This window comes from Meles meles, chromosome 3 (genome assembly GCF_922984935.1).
Source record: "Meles meles chromosome 3, mMelMel3.1 paternal haplotype, whole genome shotgun sequence".
NCBI classification, from domain to species: Eukaryota; Metazoa; Chordata; class Mammalia; order Carnivora; family Mustelidae; genus Meles; species Meles meles.
In genome coordinates this window covers 105290041-105302565 of record NC_060068.1, presented here as the reverse complement: position 1 = coordinate 105302565, position 12525 = coordinate 105290041, and the positions used below count along the sequence as shown (strand labels likewise).

The window sequence follows — 12525 nt, the reverse complement described above, 5'->3', positions numbered from 1 at the left end:
CAAGTAGGCAGAGAAGCAGGCAGAGAGAGAGGAGGAGGAAGCAGGCTCCCTACTGAGCAGAGAGCCCGATGCGGGGCTCGATCCCAGGACCCTGGGATCATGACCCGAGCTGAAGGCAGAGGCTTTAACCCACTGAGCCAGCCAGGCGCCCCCTGCATCACCCTTTTGAACAGAAACTTTACCCACCCCCGATTTTGAATGTTTGAATCCTACTCCTATTCTGCTATATGCTGTCAGATCAGAAAATGCCACATGGCGGGCACCTGGGTGCCTCAGTGGGTTAAAGCCTCTGCCTTCGGCTCAGGTCATGATCCCAGAGTCCTGGGATGGAGCCCCGCATCCGTCTCTCTGCTCAGCAGGGACCCTGCTTCCCCCTCTCTCTCTGCCTGCCTCTCTGCCTGCTTGTGATCTCTGTCTGTCAAATAAATAAATAAAATCTTTAAAAAAAAAAAAGAAAGAAAGAAAATGCCGCATGCCTTGTGACTGGAACTGTGACACAAGCTTTGTGGCCTCCAACCTGTTAGAAAAATATTTTTATTTGACCTTAATGAAGCAAAACTCTAATTGGTTTTTTTCTCACTTAACTCACGGCTGCAATAAAGCCTCAGCCCACTCTTTCCATTCATTCAATCAGTTTTTCAGTAAAGATTTATGGAGCACCTACCTTGTGCCAGGCACTGTCTTTGGGACTAGAGATTCAGAAGTAAACAAGACTGACACCACCGCTGCTCCCAGCAGTTGTCATGGTACTTCCAACACGATACTCAAAAAACAAAAAAAGTGTGAATACAGAAGATGATTTCCAAGAGATTAATGCTGTGAAGAAAATAATGTATGATGTTGTAATCAGGATGATGAGGCAGGAGGGGCTCCTTCAGATGAGGTAATATTTGAATTGAATCCTGAACAATGAGGTGCCTGCCATAAGAAGATCAGTACTTAGAGCTTAATTTGGTAGAAGTTCCATGGTCTCCTGTTATCGTAGGAGCATCTTCACCCAATTACTCTGCCTTCCAGCTGGGTGACTATAAGTTGACTGTATGTGTGCTTATCTGAAGGCCAACCACCCCCCCCTTTTTTTTAAAGACTTTTTTTTTTTTGAAAGATTTATTTATTTGACAGATAGAGATTACAAGTAGGCAGAGAGGCAGGCAGAGAGAGAGAGAGGAGGAAGCAGGCTCCCAGCCAAGCAGAGAGCCCGATGCGGGGCTTGATCCCAGGACCCCGGGATCATGACCTGAGCCGAAGGCAGAGGCTTTAACCAGCTGAGCCACCCAGGCGCCCCGCCCCCCCTTTTTTTTAAAGATTTTATTTCTTTATTTGACAAAGCAAGAAAGGGAACACAAGCAGGTTGGATGGGAGAGGAAGAAGCAGACTTCCTGCCTAGCAGGGAGCCTGATGCCCAGCTCTATCCGAGGACCCTGGGATCATGACCTGAGCTGAAGGCAGATGCTTAACGCCTGAGCCACCCGGGTGCCCCAGACCAACCTTTACTGGTGAATTAGGTACCAGTCCTTTTTTTTCTTTTACCTGTTCAAGGACATTTCTCCAGCAGGACTCCCTTCTTTCTCCTCTATCATCCAGTTATCCCTCTCTACTGGATTATTCCCATCTGCATACAACCATATTATTTCTCTTATCCTAAAAACCAATTAACTTGGGGGGCTCAGTCATTAAGCATCTGCCTTCAGCTCAAGTCATGATCCCAGGGTCCTGGGATTGAGCCTCACATGGGGCCTCCCTACTCAACCAAAGACTGCTTCTCCCTTCCCACTCCCCCACTTGTATTCCCTCTCTCTCTCTGTCAAATAAGTAAATAAGATCTTTTTTAAAATTTTAAAAATAATTTTTAAAAAACCAATTACCGTGGGGCACTTGGGTGGCTCAGTCAGCTAAGGATCGACTCTTGATCTCTGCTCAGACCATGGTCTCATGGTTGTGGGATGGAGCCCCGTGTCAGGCTCTGCATTCAGTGGGGAGTCTGCTTGAGATTTTTTTCTCTCTCTCCCTCTGCCCCGCCCCTCAATTGTACACGGGTGATCTCTCTCTCTCTCTCTCTCTCTCTCTCTCTAAAATAAATAAATCTTTAAAAAAAACAATTAACAGGGACATCTGGGTGGCTCCATCGGTTAAGCCTCTGCCTTCGGTTCAGGTCATGATTCCAGGGTCCTGGCATTGGGCCCCGGGTGGTTCTCCCTGCCCAGTGGGGAGTCTGCTTCTCCCTCTGTCTCTCCCTCTGCCTCTTCCCCTGCTCATGCCCTTGCTCTCTCTCTCTCTCTCTCTCAAATGAATAAATAAAAAATCTTTTTAAAATGTATAAAAAACAATTAACACCATACTCAATAATGAAAGACTGAAAACTTAGCCTCTAAAATCAGGAGCAAGACAAGGATGTCCACTTTTGCCACTTCTTTTTAACATAGTGGAATTTGGAGTGCCTGGGTGGCTCAGTGGGTTAAAGCCTCTGCTTTTAGCTTAGGTCATGATCCCAGGGTGCTGGGATTGAGCCCCGCATCGGGCTTTCTGCTCAGCAGAGAGCCTGCTTCTCCCCCTCTCTCCGCCTGTCTCTCTGCCTGCTTGGGATCTCTGTCTGTCAGATAAATAAATAAATAATCTTTAACACAGTGGAATTCTAGCTAAAGCAATTAGGCAATAAAAAGAAATAAAAGGCATCCAAAATGAAGAAGAAGTAAAATTATCTCTATTCACAAATGACATAATCTTATATGTAGAAAATTATAAAGAGGGGCATCTGGGTGGCTCAGTCAGTGAGGCATCCAACTCTTGGTTTCAGCTCAGGTCATTATCTCGTGCATTCCAGATTTGAGCCCCTCAGTGGTCTCCGTGCTCAGCGGGGAATCTGCTTGAGGATTCTCTCCCTCTGTTTCTCCCCCTACTCGCTCATGCATGTTCACGCTCTCTCTCTCTAATAAATAAATAAATCATTTTTTAAAGAAAATCATAAAAATTACACACACATACACACAAAAACTGTTAGAAAAAATAAATTCAGGGATGCCCAGATGGCTCAATTGTTAGGCATTTGCCTTCGGCTTGGGTCATGATCCCAGGGTCCTGGGATAGAGTCCCACATCGGGCTCCTTCCTCAGTGAAGAGCCTGCTTCTCCTCCCTCTCCCACTCCCCCTGCTTCTGATCCTTCTCTGGCTGTGTCTCTTGTCTCTGTCAAATAAATAAATAAAATCTTTAAAAAAAAGAAAAAATGAATTCAGGAAAGTTTCAAGATACAAAATTAACATATAAAATCCAGTGAGTTTTGGTACCCTGGGTGGCTTGTGAGTTAAGCCTCTGCCTTCAGCTCAGATCCTGATCCCAGGGTCCTGGGATTGATCGAGACCTGTATCTGGCTCCCTGCTCAGCAGAGAGCCTGCTTCTCCCTCTCCCTCTGCTGCTCTCCCTGTTTGTGTTCTCTCTGTCCCTCTCTCTCAAATAAATAAATAAAATCTTTTTTTAAAAAAAATATTTTATTTATTTGACAGAGAGAAATCACAACTAGGCAGAGAGGCAGGCAGAGAGAGGAGGAAGCAGGCTCACTGCGGAGCAGAGAGCCCGATGTGGGGCTCGATCCCAGAACCCTGGGATCATGACCTGAGCTGAAGGCAGAGGCTTTAACCCACTGAGCCACCCAGGCGCCCCAAATAAATAAAATCTTAAAAAAAAATAAAAAAATTTAAAAAAGAAAATTGCAATTTAACACACACTTCTAACTCAGTACTCCTGATTGTTTTGCCCTGCTGTTTTTTTTTCCCGTAGTACTTATCTTCTAACGCACTATAGACTTTACTCTTCCCACTGCAATGTAAGCAAAAAAAACAGGGACTTTTGCTGCTCTGTTCACTAATGTATCCTCGGCACTTCCAAGTGCTTGTTGTGTAGTAGGAACTCACCAAATGTTGCACAAACAGCAAAGGGGAAGGGAGGGAAAAATAAAACAAGAGGAAATCAGAGAGCGAGACAAACCATAGAGACTCTTAATCATAGGAAACTGAGGGCTGCTGGAGGGGGGTGGGAGGTGGGGGGATGGGGTAAATGGGTGATGGGCATTAAAGAGGGCATGTGATATAATGAGCACTGGGTATTACACAAGACTATGAATCCCTGAGCTCTACCTCTGAAACTAATAATATACTACATGTTAATTAATTGAATTTAAATAAAAATACATGCAAGTTTAAAAATTGTTGAACAAACAAATGACCAGAGCATTCCCAGCAGAGTGAAGAGCCAGTGTGAAAGGAAGTAATGCCAGAGTGGAGCAGCTAGAATATGCTGAGGAGGAGACAGAGACAAAGATAGGGAAGGAAGCATAGGAAACTGCTGACCACTCTGTCCCTGTGTCCCCCACCTGAAAAGTTCTCAATTCTTCTTGTCTCTGTGTTCTTTAAGGACCCTGTTTCCCACAACCTTAAATGCTGACTGATGCTTTCCAGGTTCCCTTTTTAGCAGTCTCCTTGCTCTATCCCTGGAGCTTCCCCATCTACATGACTTCACAACCACTTCTACACTGAGGGCTCCTCAGTTCTGGAATGCAGCCCAAACTTGTCTTATCAGATCTAACTCCAAAGACCAGCTAGCTATTGGATTTGAAGCACTTCAAATTCATAAGTGCCCTTCTCCCAATCTTTTTTTTTTTTTCTTTTCTATTTCCATCCCTCTGAGTGAGACTGGCATCCTCTAAACCAGAAACCTGAGGCATCTTGTCTTTCCCCACATTCGGGCATCCTGGGACCCATCGGGTTCTACCTCTTTCAGAGCTCTTGAAGCCATCCTTCCCTCACATTTCCATGGCAACTGCTGTCCTGGTCAGGTCCTCACCCTTTCTCACCTAGACTCATTCAATAACCTCTTCAGTGCTCCTTTAGGATCTAATCCATCCTCCACATGGCCACCTGTGGGCTTTTTCAAACACACACTTGCTTCCAGTAACTGTCCACTTCAAACTCATTAATTACTCCTCACACCCTGCAAGATGATTTCTTAAGGCCCTTCACGACATGCTCTTAGTTAAATCTCTCTTCTGCCCAGAAGAGAAAGATGGCTCTTAAGTTTGTGCTCTCTCTGTCAAATAAATAAATAAAAACTTAAAAAAATAATAAAATGTGATATTTTATTTATTTGACAAAGAGCTCATGCACAAGCAGGGGGAGCAGAAGAGGGAGAAGCAGGTTCCCCGCTGAGCAGGAAGCCCTACTCAGGGCTCCAACCCAGGACCCTGGAATCATGACCTGGTCTGAAGGCAGCCACTTAACCAACTGAGCCACTGAGCCACCCAGCCGCGGCTAAATGAAATATATATATATATATTTTTTTTTTTTCTTAAAGATTTTATTTATTTATTTGTCAGAGAGAGAGAGACAGAGAGAGAGAGATCACAAGTAGGCAGAAAGGTAGGCAGAGGCAGAGGGAGAAGCAGGCTCCCTGCCGAGCAAGGAGCCCGATATGGGATCTGATCCCAGGACGCCGGGACCATGACCTGAGCCGAAGGCAGCCGCTTAACCAACTGAGCCACTCAGGCATCCCATAAATAAAATATATTTTTAAAAAGTTTCTAGCCAGGGCGCCTGTGTGGCTCAGTAGGTTAAAGCCTCTGCCTTCGGTTCAGGTCACGATCCCAGGGGGTTCGGGAGCCTGCTTCCTCCTCTCTCTCTGCCTGCCTCTCTGCCTGCTTGTGATCTCTGTCTGTCAAATAAATAAATAAAATCTTTTTAAAAAAATTGTATTTATTTATTTGACAGAGATCACAGGTAGGCAGAGGCAGGCAGAGAGAGGAAGGGAAGCAGGCTCCCTGCTGAGCAGAGAGCCCGACCCAGGTCGATCCCAGGACCCGGGGAACACCACCTGAGCCGAAAGCAGAGGCTCTAACCCACTGAGCCACCCGGGCACCCAAATAAATAAAATCTTAAAAAAAAAAAAAAAGTTTCTAACTACTCATTCTTGACTTTTTAAATTTACCTCCTCACAGTGCAGTAATAAACAGTGTGTGGGCTGGCACTTGCCCTCGATGATATTTTGAATAGCATTGCTTTACAAGGCCCTACATAATCTGGCCCTGCTATTCTCTCATGTTTTCTCTTACTGTTCTTCCCTACCACCCCTGCTCACCCTGTTTCAGCCACTCTGGTCTCCTTATTGTTTCCTTTAACACTCAGGATTTTTATGCTTGCCATTGTCTCTGCCTGAAAAGCTATTCCTGCAGATATCCTCAAGCTCACTTTCCCAATTCGCTCAGGAGATTGTTCGAATATCCCCATCAGAGAGACCTTCCTAACACTCCCATATAACATATCAATCCTCAACACTCTGTCCTCTTTCTCTTCACAAGCCTTATCATAGTTTGATATCTGTTTATTGTCTGCCCCTGACCCCCCACTATCCAATTAGAATCTGAATTCCATATGAACAAGAACTTCTGTATTATTCCCGGTATATCCACAGGGTTTATCATAGCCCCTGGCATATAATCAACTCTTGAATAAATGAATGTCACCAGCTTCCATCACTGGGATCTCCAGCCCTACCTAATCAGTTATAATTCTCAGATCAGGCCATATACTTTCAGGTTTGAGCCTTTTAAAGTATCCATTTTTGCCTGGGAATGTCCTTCCTGAGGAAGTGATATTCACCTCTCAGACCCAGAATAAATGTCTCCTTTCCTGTACAGCCGTCCAGAGGAGCTCATAGAGTAGATCCCTCCCATTCATTGAATCACAACTGTCTTTTCTGTGTACATCTCCCTTATTGGATTGAGAATTCCCTGAGAACATGGATGTTTTGGACTCATCTTTGTATATCAGTGTCCTAATACAGGGCCTGAGGTTGAGCAGGGGCTCCAGAACTTTGATGAAGAGTGCTCAAGGCTTTTCAAATGTAAGGAGCTGCTTGAGGTTGCTAGTTCTCTGATACTGGAAATGTTCCCCTGGGCTGGATGAAGTCCTCTTGGGGATACTCTGAGGGGTTTCCTGCCTGGGGATGGCAATTTATCAGTCCCCGTGATTCTCTGAGTCTGTGGTCTGGTAATCCATGTAACTCTCCCAACAACGTTATTTTGCATCCTCCATTCCTACATGTGTGGTGCTGGACACTGGAGGCAGGCAGGCCAGAGGGCTGTGCTTATATCCGCCCCCTCCACCATCCCTCTTCCAGGTCCTCTGTGAGGCAGGTGTCTAGCTCTCTGATGCATATGGCTGCCTCCTCAATGTAAAGAAGTGACTCCTAGAAGGAGCAGTACCTCCTGGCTGATGTCCTGGGTCTCTGAGAAAATGTGGTTTGGAAGGCACATGTCATTACTTGCCCTGTGAGAGGTCTAAGATGTTGTGAAGTGTCTAAGCTATTTGCAAATTAAGGATCCAGACAGAAACAATTATACACACAAGATATCTGGTTCAGAGACAGACTGTTTAATGACAGCATCTTGCAACCATCCTCCATGCATAAATTCCCCTTTAGATAACACAGTGAAAGCCAGCGTACCTTTGTGTGCGGAGGGGCTTTACACAGCAGAAGAGAAACCCTGAAATTATGAAACTCAGAACTTATGTGGGACAGGTAGTAGAGCTGTCCCTTCTCCGTGGAGAGTGGGAGAGAGAAAGAGAGAGAGAGAGAGAGAGAGAGAGAGAATAAGCATGTAACTCTGAGTTTTATTACTTTTGAAAGGGGGAGCAGCTGGCTCTTGGAAAATGCACCAGAGAGGAAACATTCTTTATCTTCCTCCGCATGTTTACCATTCAAACAACCTTAACACGGGTGTAAGTAATCTCAGAAAGCCAGATTGCACAGAAACCCCCATTTCTCACACACAGCCCTAGACTGAAAACATTCCCTGCCTCTTCCACCCGTTAAGTTCTATTCTTAGGTTTCTAGGGGATTTGGATGAAGAAAGCGAAATATAATGGATTCCATACCCAGCAGATCACAGCCACGCACTGAGTGAATGACACCGATCTCCTTGTTTCAGATTTTAATGAAGAGGGGGCAGAGGGTTGGTTGGTTAAGACGTCCGGTAAGGCTTCCCTGGAGCCAGGGCAATCCGAGCCTTCGTCTCTCTCGTGGACCCTATGCGACGCCCCCCACTCTCTGAAGCACCGCTAAGGTTCCTGACATCCCCACCGCCAGGGCCGAATGCGCACAGGCTGGGACCACGCCAGACTTCATCGGGTAGTTGAGTTCTTCAGGGTCCAGATAGGGATTCCCATCCAGCATCAGGTTACTCACCTTGGGCAGCTCTTCCGGCCGAGGCTCTTTGGTCAGCCTGTTGCACCTAAGATCAAGCTCGCTAAGCCTGGCCGGTAGTCCCTTAGGCACTTGCTCCAACCCGGCGAAGGATAATTTGAGAGAGTTCAGTGTGCTCGGCCAGACACACACAGGAGCGCCTGGGGCGGTGGCGCGCAGCGAGTTGTGGCTGAGGTCTAGGCGCTGAGGTTGCACACCCGCCCGCACCATCGCCAAGCACACGCCGTTGGGCGTCTGTATCCCGGCGTTCCGTAAAACTAGAGCCTGAAGGGCCGGGAACTTGTGCGGACAGAGAGCTGCAGTCAGTCCGTGCTCGCCCAGTCGGGGATTGTCGGACAGGTCTAAGGTGGTGAGGGCCAGAAAGGTGGGGAGTTGTGCGCAGGAAAAAGCAAGCGAGTGTGCTTGCGCAATGTTCAGTACCTTGAGGCCCGGCTTCAGCCACCGCTGCAGTTCGGTGAGCCAGGTACCTCCCGCTGTCCACGACACGTTCCGGAGAGTGAGGGCGGAGAGCGCAGGCCCAGTCGCTTCCAGAAGCGGCGGTGGCGTTCCGCCGGTTACCTCCAGATCCTGGAGCGTCAGTTCCTTAATGCGGGAGTACGCCAGCGCACGCAGGAAGGCGGCCACGAGCACAGCAGGAACCTGCGCAGAGGCCACTGTGAGCCGCCGCAAGCGCAGAGCTTTGAGCATGTCAGCGTACTGCCTCGGGTCCGCGTCTGCGCCTTTCAGAAACGGTTCCAGGTTGTGGCCGCCACCGTGGATCTCCACCTCAACGGCACTTACACACTGGTAGGCGCTGGACCACTCGGGCTGCGGATCCGTGAAGTTGCAGAAGCAGCGGAAATCTTCGTCGTCCACTTCGCAGGGCTCTAGTACGACCTCAGAGACGCACAGCGTTGGCAGCAACAGTAGCAGAAAGAAGGGCGCGCGCACCTAAGGAAGAAAGCAGAGGTCAGGGCTGCCCCAGTCAGTCCCTGGGGTTCCTTCAGTAGTTCCCTTTGGGCCCCAAGACCGTACACTCACCATGGTCTATTGGTCCTCCGGGTCTCTTGCGTCCTGGCGGGCTCAGGGAGGAGCTACTTTCCTGTAGTCGCACCCACCTGTTTCTAGGCTTCACCCACCTAGCTGTGCTCTTGGGCGGCCGGAGAGTTTATGTAACCGTGGGATATCACTCTGTTCTTTTCTCTGTGAACCCTGGTCACTCCCCACCTCTCTGCCACCCAACTACTCCATGTGGTACCTTCTGGGAAGTTTTGCAATGAAGGATGTTGCCAGGACTGTAACAGGAAGGATCTTGTAGGGCATTTAGAGTGCAATGCCCCAGGCAGTATCCTGATGAGTCAGATACCCCAGGCTTGTTTACTAGCTTTGGGGAAAGAAAAATCCCCAGTGCTTCAGGCCAGGACTCTCACCTCCCCCTGCTTTTATCCCACGGATTCAACTGGGGTAGTTTCTTTAACTTTTCCCTCGTCTGGGTTACTATTAATTTACTGACACCCAGATCCAATCCCCTGAATATCCTCGCATGTTTAGCTGTTGTCCACGACAGCTTCTGGAGACTGAGGGTGGAGAGAGCTGCTAGATATTTTGTGGAGGAGATTGCAAACTTCCTCTGTTGACTCCAAGGAATAGCATTGAGGTTCAAGGGAAGGAAGTTGGTCTGAAGAACAACCCCTTCCTTTATGATTTGTTGTTGTTGTTGACTTGTTCTTTTTTAAAACTTTGATTATTAAGAAAGTAAGAGCTTTGTTTTTTGGGGGGGGGGGGCGCCTGGGTGGCTCAGTCGGTTAAGCGACTGCCTTTGGCTCAGGTCATGATCTCAGGGTAGGGATTGAGCCCCACGTGGGGCTCCCTGGTCAGTAGGGAGACTGCTTCTCCCTCTCCTCCCATTCCTGCTCTCTCTCTCTCTCTCGCTATCTCTGTCTCTCTTTGTAAAATAATTTTTTTAAAAAATCTAAAAAAATAAAGTAAGAGCTTTTTTTTTTTTATTAAATATTTTTATTTATTTTACAGGCAGAGATCACAAGCAGGCAGAGAGGCAGGCTGGGGGGGGGGAGCAGGCTCTCTCCTGAACAGAGAGCCCGATATGGGGTTCGATCCCAGGACCCTAGGATCATGACCTGAGCCGAAGGCAGAGGCTTTAACCCACTGAGCCACCCAGGTACCCCGAGCTTTGTTTTTTTAAATATTATTTCTTTATTTGAGAAAGAGAGAGTGGGGTGAGGAGCAGAGGGAGGGAGACAAGCAGACTCCTCGCTCAGCACCCAGCCTTTTGAAGGTCCGGACACCAGGATCCTGAGATAATGACCTTAGTTGAAACAAAGAGTGGGGCATTCAGCTGGCTGAGCCACTCAGATGCCCCAGCTTGCTTTCTATCTTTCTTTTCTTTTAAGATTTATTTATTCATTTCAGAAAGAGAGAGAGAGAGAGTGTGCTCCAGCAGGGCCTGGGGTGGGGGGCAGAGGGAGAGGGAGAAGCGGACTCTGCTGAGTGGGGAGCCCCACACAGGGCTCAATCCCATGACTCCGGAGATCATGAAGACAAGGTGCTTAACTGACTGAACCACCCAGGTGCCCAGAAAATAATAGCTTTCTTAAAGAGGTCTTTAATAGAGACACATTGGCCAAATAGCCCTACTTCTTGCAGTTTCCATTTCCTTGCCCTGAAACTGAGAAACAGGTATTTCAAACCCAGATTTCCCCCTTGCGCCTAGCTCTCCACTGCCCTTCCCCCACAACACAGTTCCTATATCCTGGGAGGAAAGGCTGGACCTATGTTGAATGAGGATTAATTAGTAACTCACCTGTTTTGCCAAAAAAAAAAAAAAAAAAAAAGGCGTGTGTCCCAGAGGGTGAATAGGGGCTGTGCTTTCACAACCACCCTCACAGTTCTTCACCTGTAGATTCTGGGGCAAGAGCTATACTAAAAATGTTTGAATTCTCACTTCTCCCCCCCCCTTTTTTTAAATAAATGGCTTTGCCTTTGTCCATATTCCAAACAAGGAGGTTTCATTAGACCTCACTGCTCCCTGTGTATCTTGTTGGGCATGTCTTGATACCCTGAGCCGTGCCCTAAGACCAGCCAGGCCGGGTCACTGGAACATCCCTGAGGACCAAGAATGTGAGTTTATAGCTCAGTGTTAAATATACTGACTCTGTGGTCAGACAGCCAGGCTTGGAATCCCAGCTCTACCACTGAGGTTTTAATACTTGGGCAAATTTCTGCGCCTCAGATTTCTGGGTTCCTGATTTGTAGCATGGAGATAATGGTAATACTTGTCTGTGACTACAGAGCCACATCTATTAAGAATAGTCCTGATTTTTATGTTCTTCATCAGTGCCTCTGCATTCAGAAGGTTCAGACCACTGAAGCCTGGCTCCTTAGCAAATCCCATCATTCTAAGGGAGGTACTTTGGATGACAGTTCCAAGCAAAGAGGGGCAATAATGGTTCTGCAAGGATCCCCAACTCACACCTTGATTCAACAAATACCTATCATTTGTCTACCAAATGTCAGGGCTGGTACAAAGCCCAGGGACATACACATGACCATCGCACCATCCCTCAAGTACTCTGGTAGGTGGGGGGAGGCAAACACAGATGCAGACTACAGTCCATAGGGAAGAGGACTCGCAGAGGAGAAACTAAAGACTTGGGGGAGCTGTGGAGAAAGGAACAACTAGCTCTGTATTAGAGAGGACGTGGGGCTGTTTTTTACAGCGTTGACCGTGATGTTGGGAAGATAAGTGCAAAAAAACAGGGTGGGCAGCTGTAACTGTCTGGGCAGATATTTTGCCTGGTGACTTGTCTTACCTTCCCCACCAGGGAAATATGTAGGTGTTAGAAGCAGCCTGTCCCATGACAAAGGAGATAAAAGACTCAGACTCTATACCCAGCCAGTGCGTGGTGCTCTGAGCAGTTGCTCAGTAAATGGCTGTCTCAGTGCTGGATGGATGCTGGGCCTGGAGAGATGTGGGGGCAGGATAATGGTCTGCAGATATTTAACTAGGTGATTTGTGGAAGAGATTAAAGGCAATTTTTAATTTTATTTTAAAAAAGATTTTGTTTATTATTTATTTGACAGAGTAGGCAGAGAGGCAGTCAGAGAGAGGAAGGCAAGCAGGCTCCCTGCTGAGCAGAGAGCCGGATGTGGGGCTCGATTCCAGGACCCTGGGATCATGATCTGAGTCAAAGGCACAGTCTTTAACCCACTGAGCCACCCAGGCGCTCCTAAAGGCAATTAAAAAAAAATTATTTATTTGACAGAGAGAGAGAGAGCAG

The 12525-nt window shown here is 47.4% G+C and overlaps 1 protein-coding gene across 1 annotated transcript; it reads right to left on the bottom strand.

The window, feature by feature from the left end:
- Positions 1–7395: 7395 nt before the first annotated feature.
- Positions 7396–9841, bottom strand: CD14 (CD14 molecule). Its single transcript, XM_045999012.1, has 2 exons — positions 9269–9841; positions 7396–9178 (listed from the first exon to the last, which is right to left on the bottom strand). The coding sequence occupies exons 1-2, from the start codon at positions 9269–9271 to the stop codon at positions 8072–8074; spliced, it is 1110 nt and encodes a 369-aa protein (XP_045854968.1). The 5' UTR covers positions 9272–9841; the 3' UTR covers positions 7396–8071.
- Between the last annotated feature and the right edge of the window lie 2684 nt (positions 9842–12525).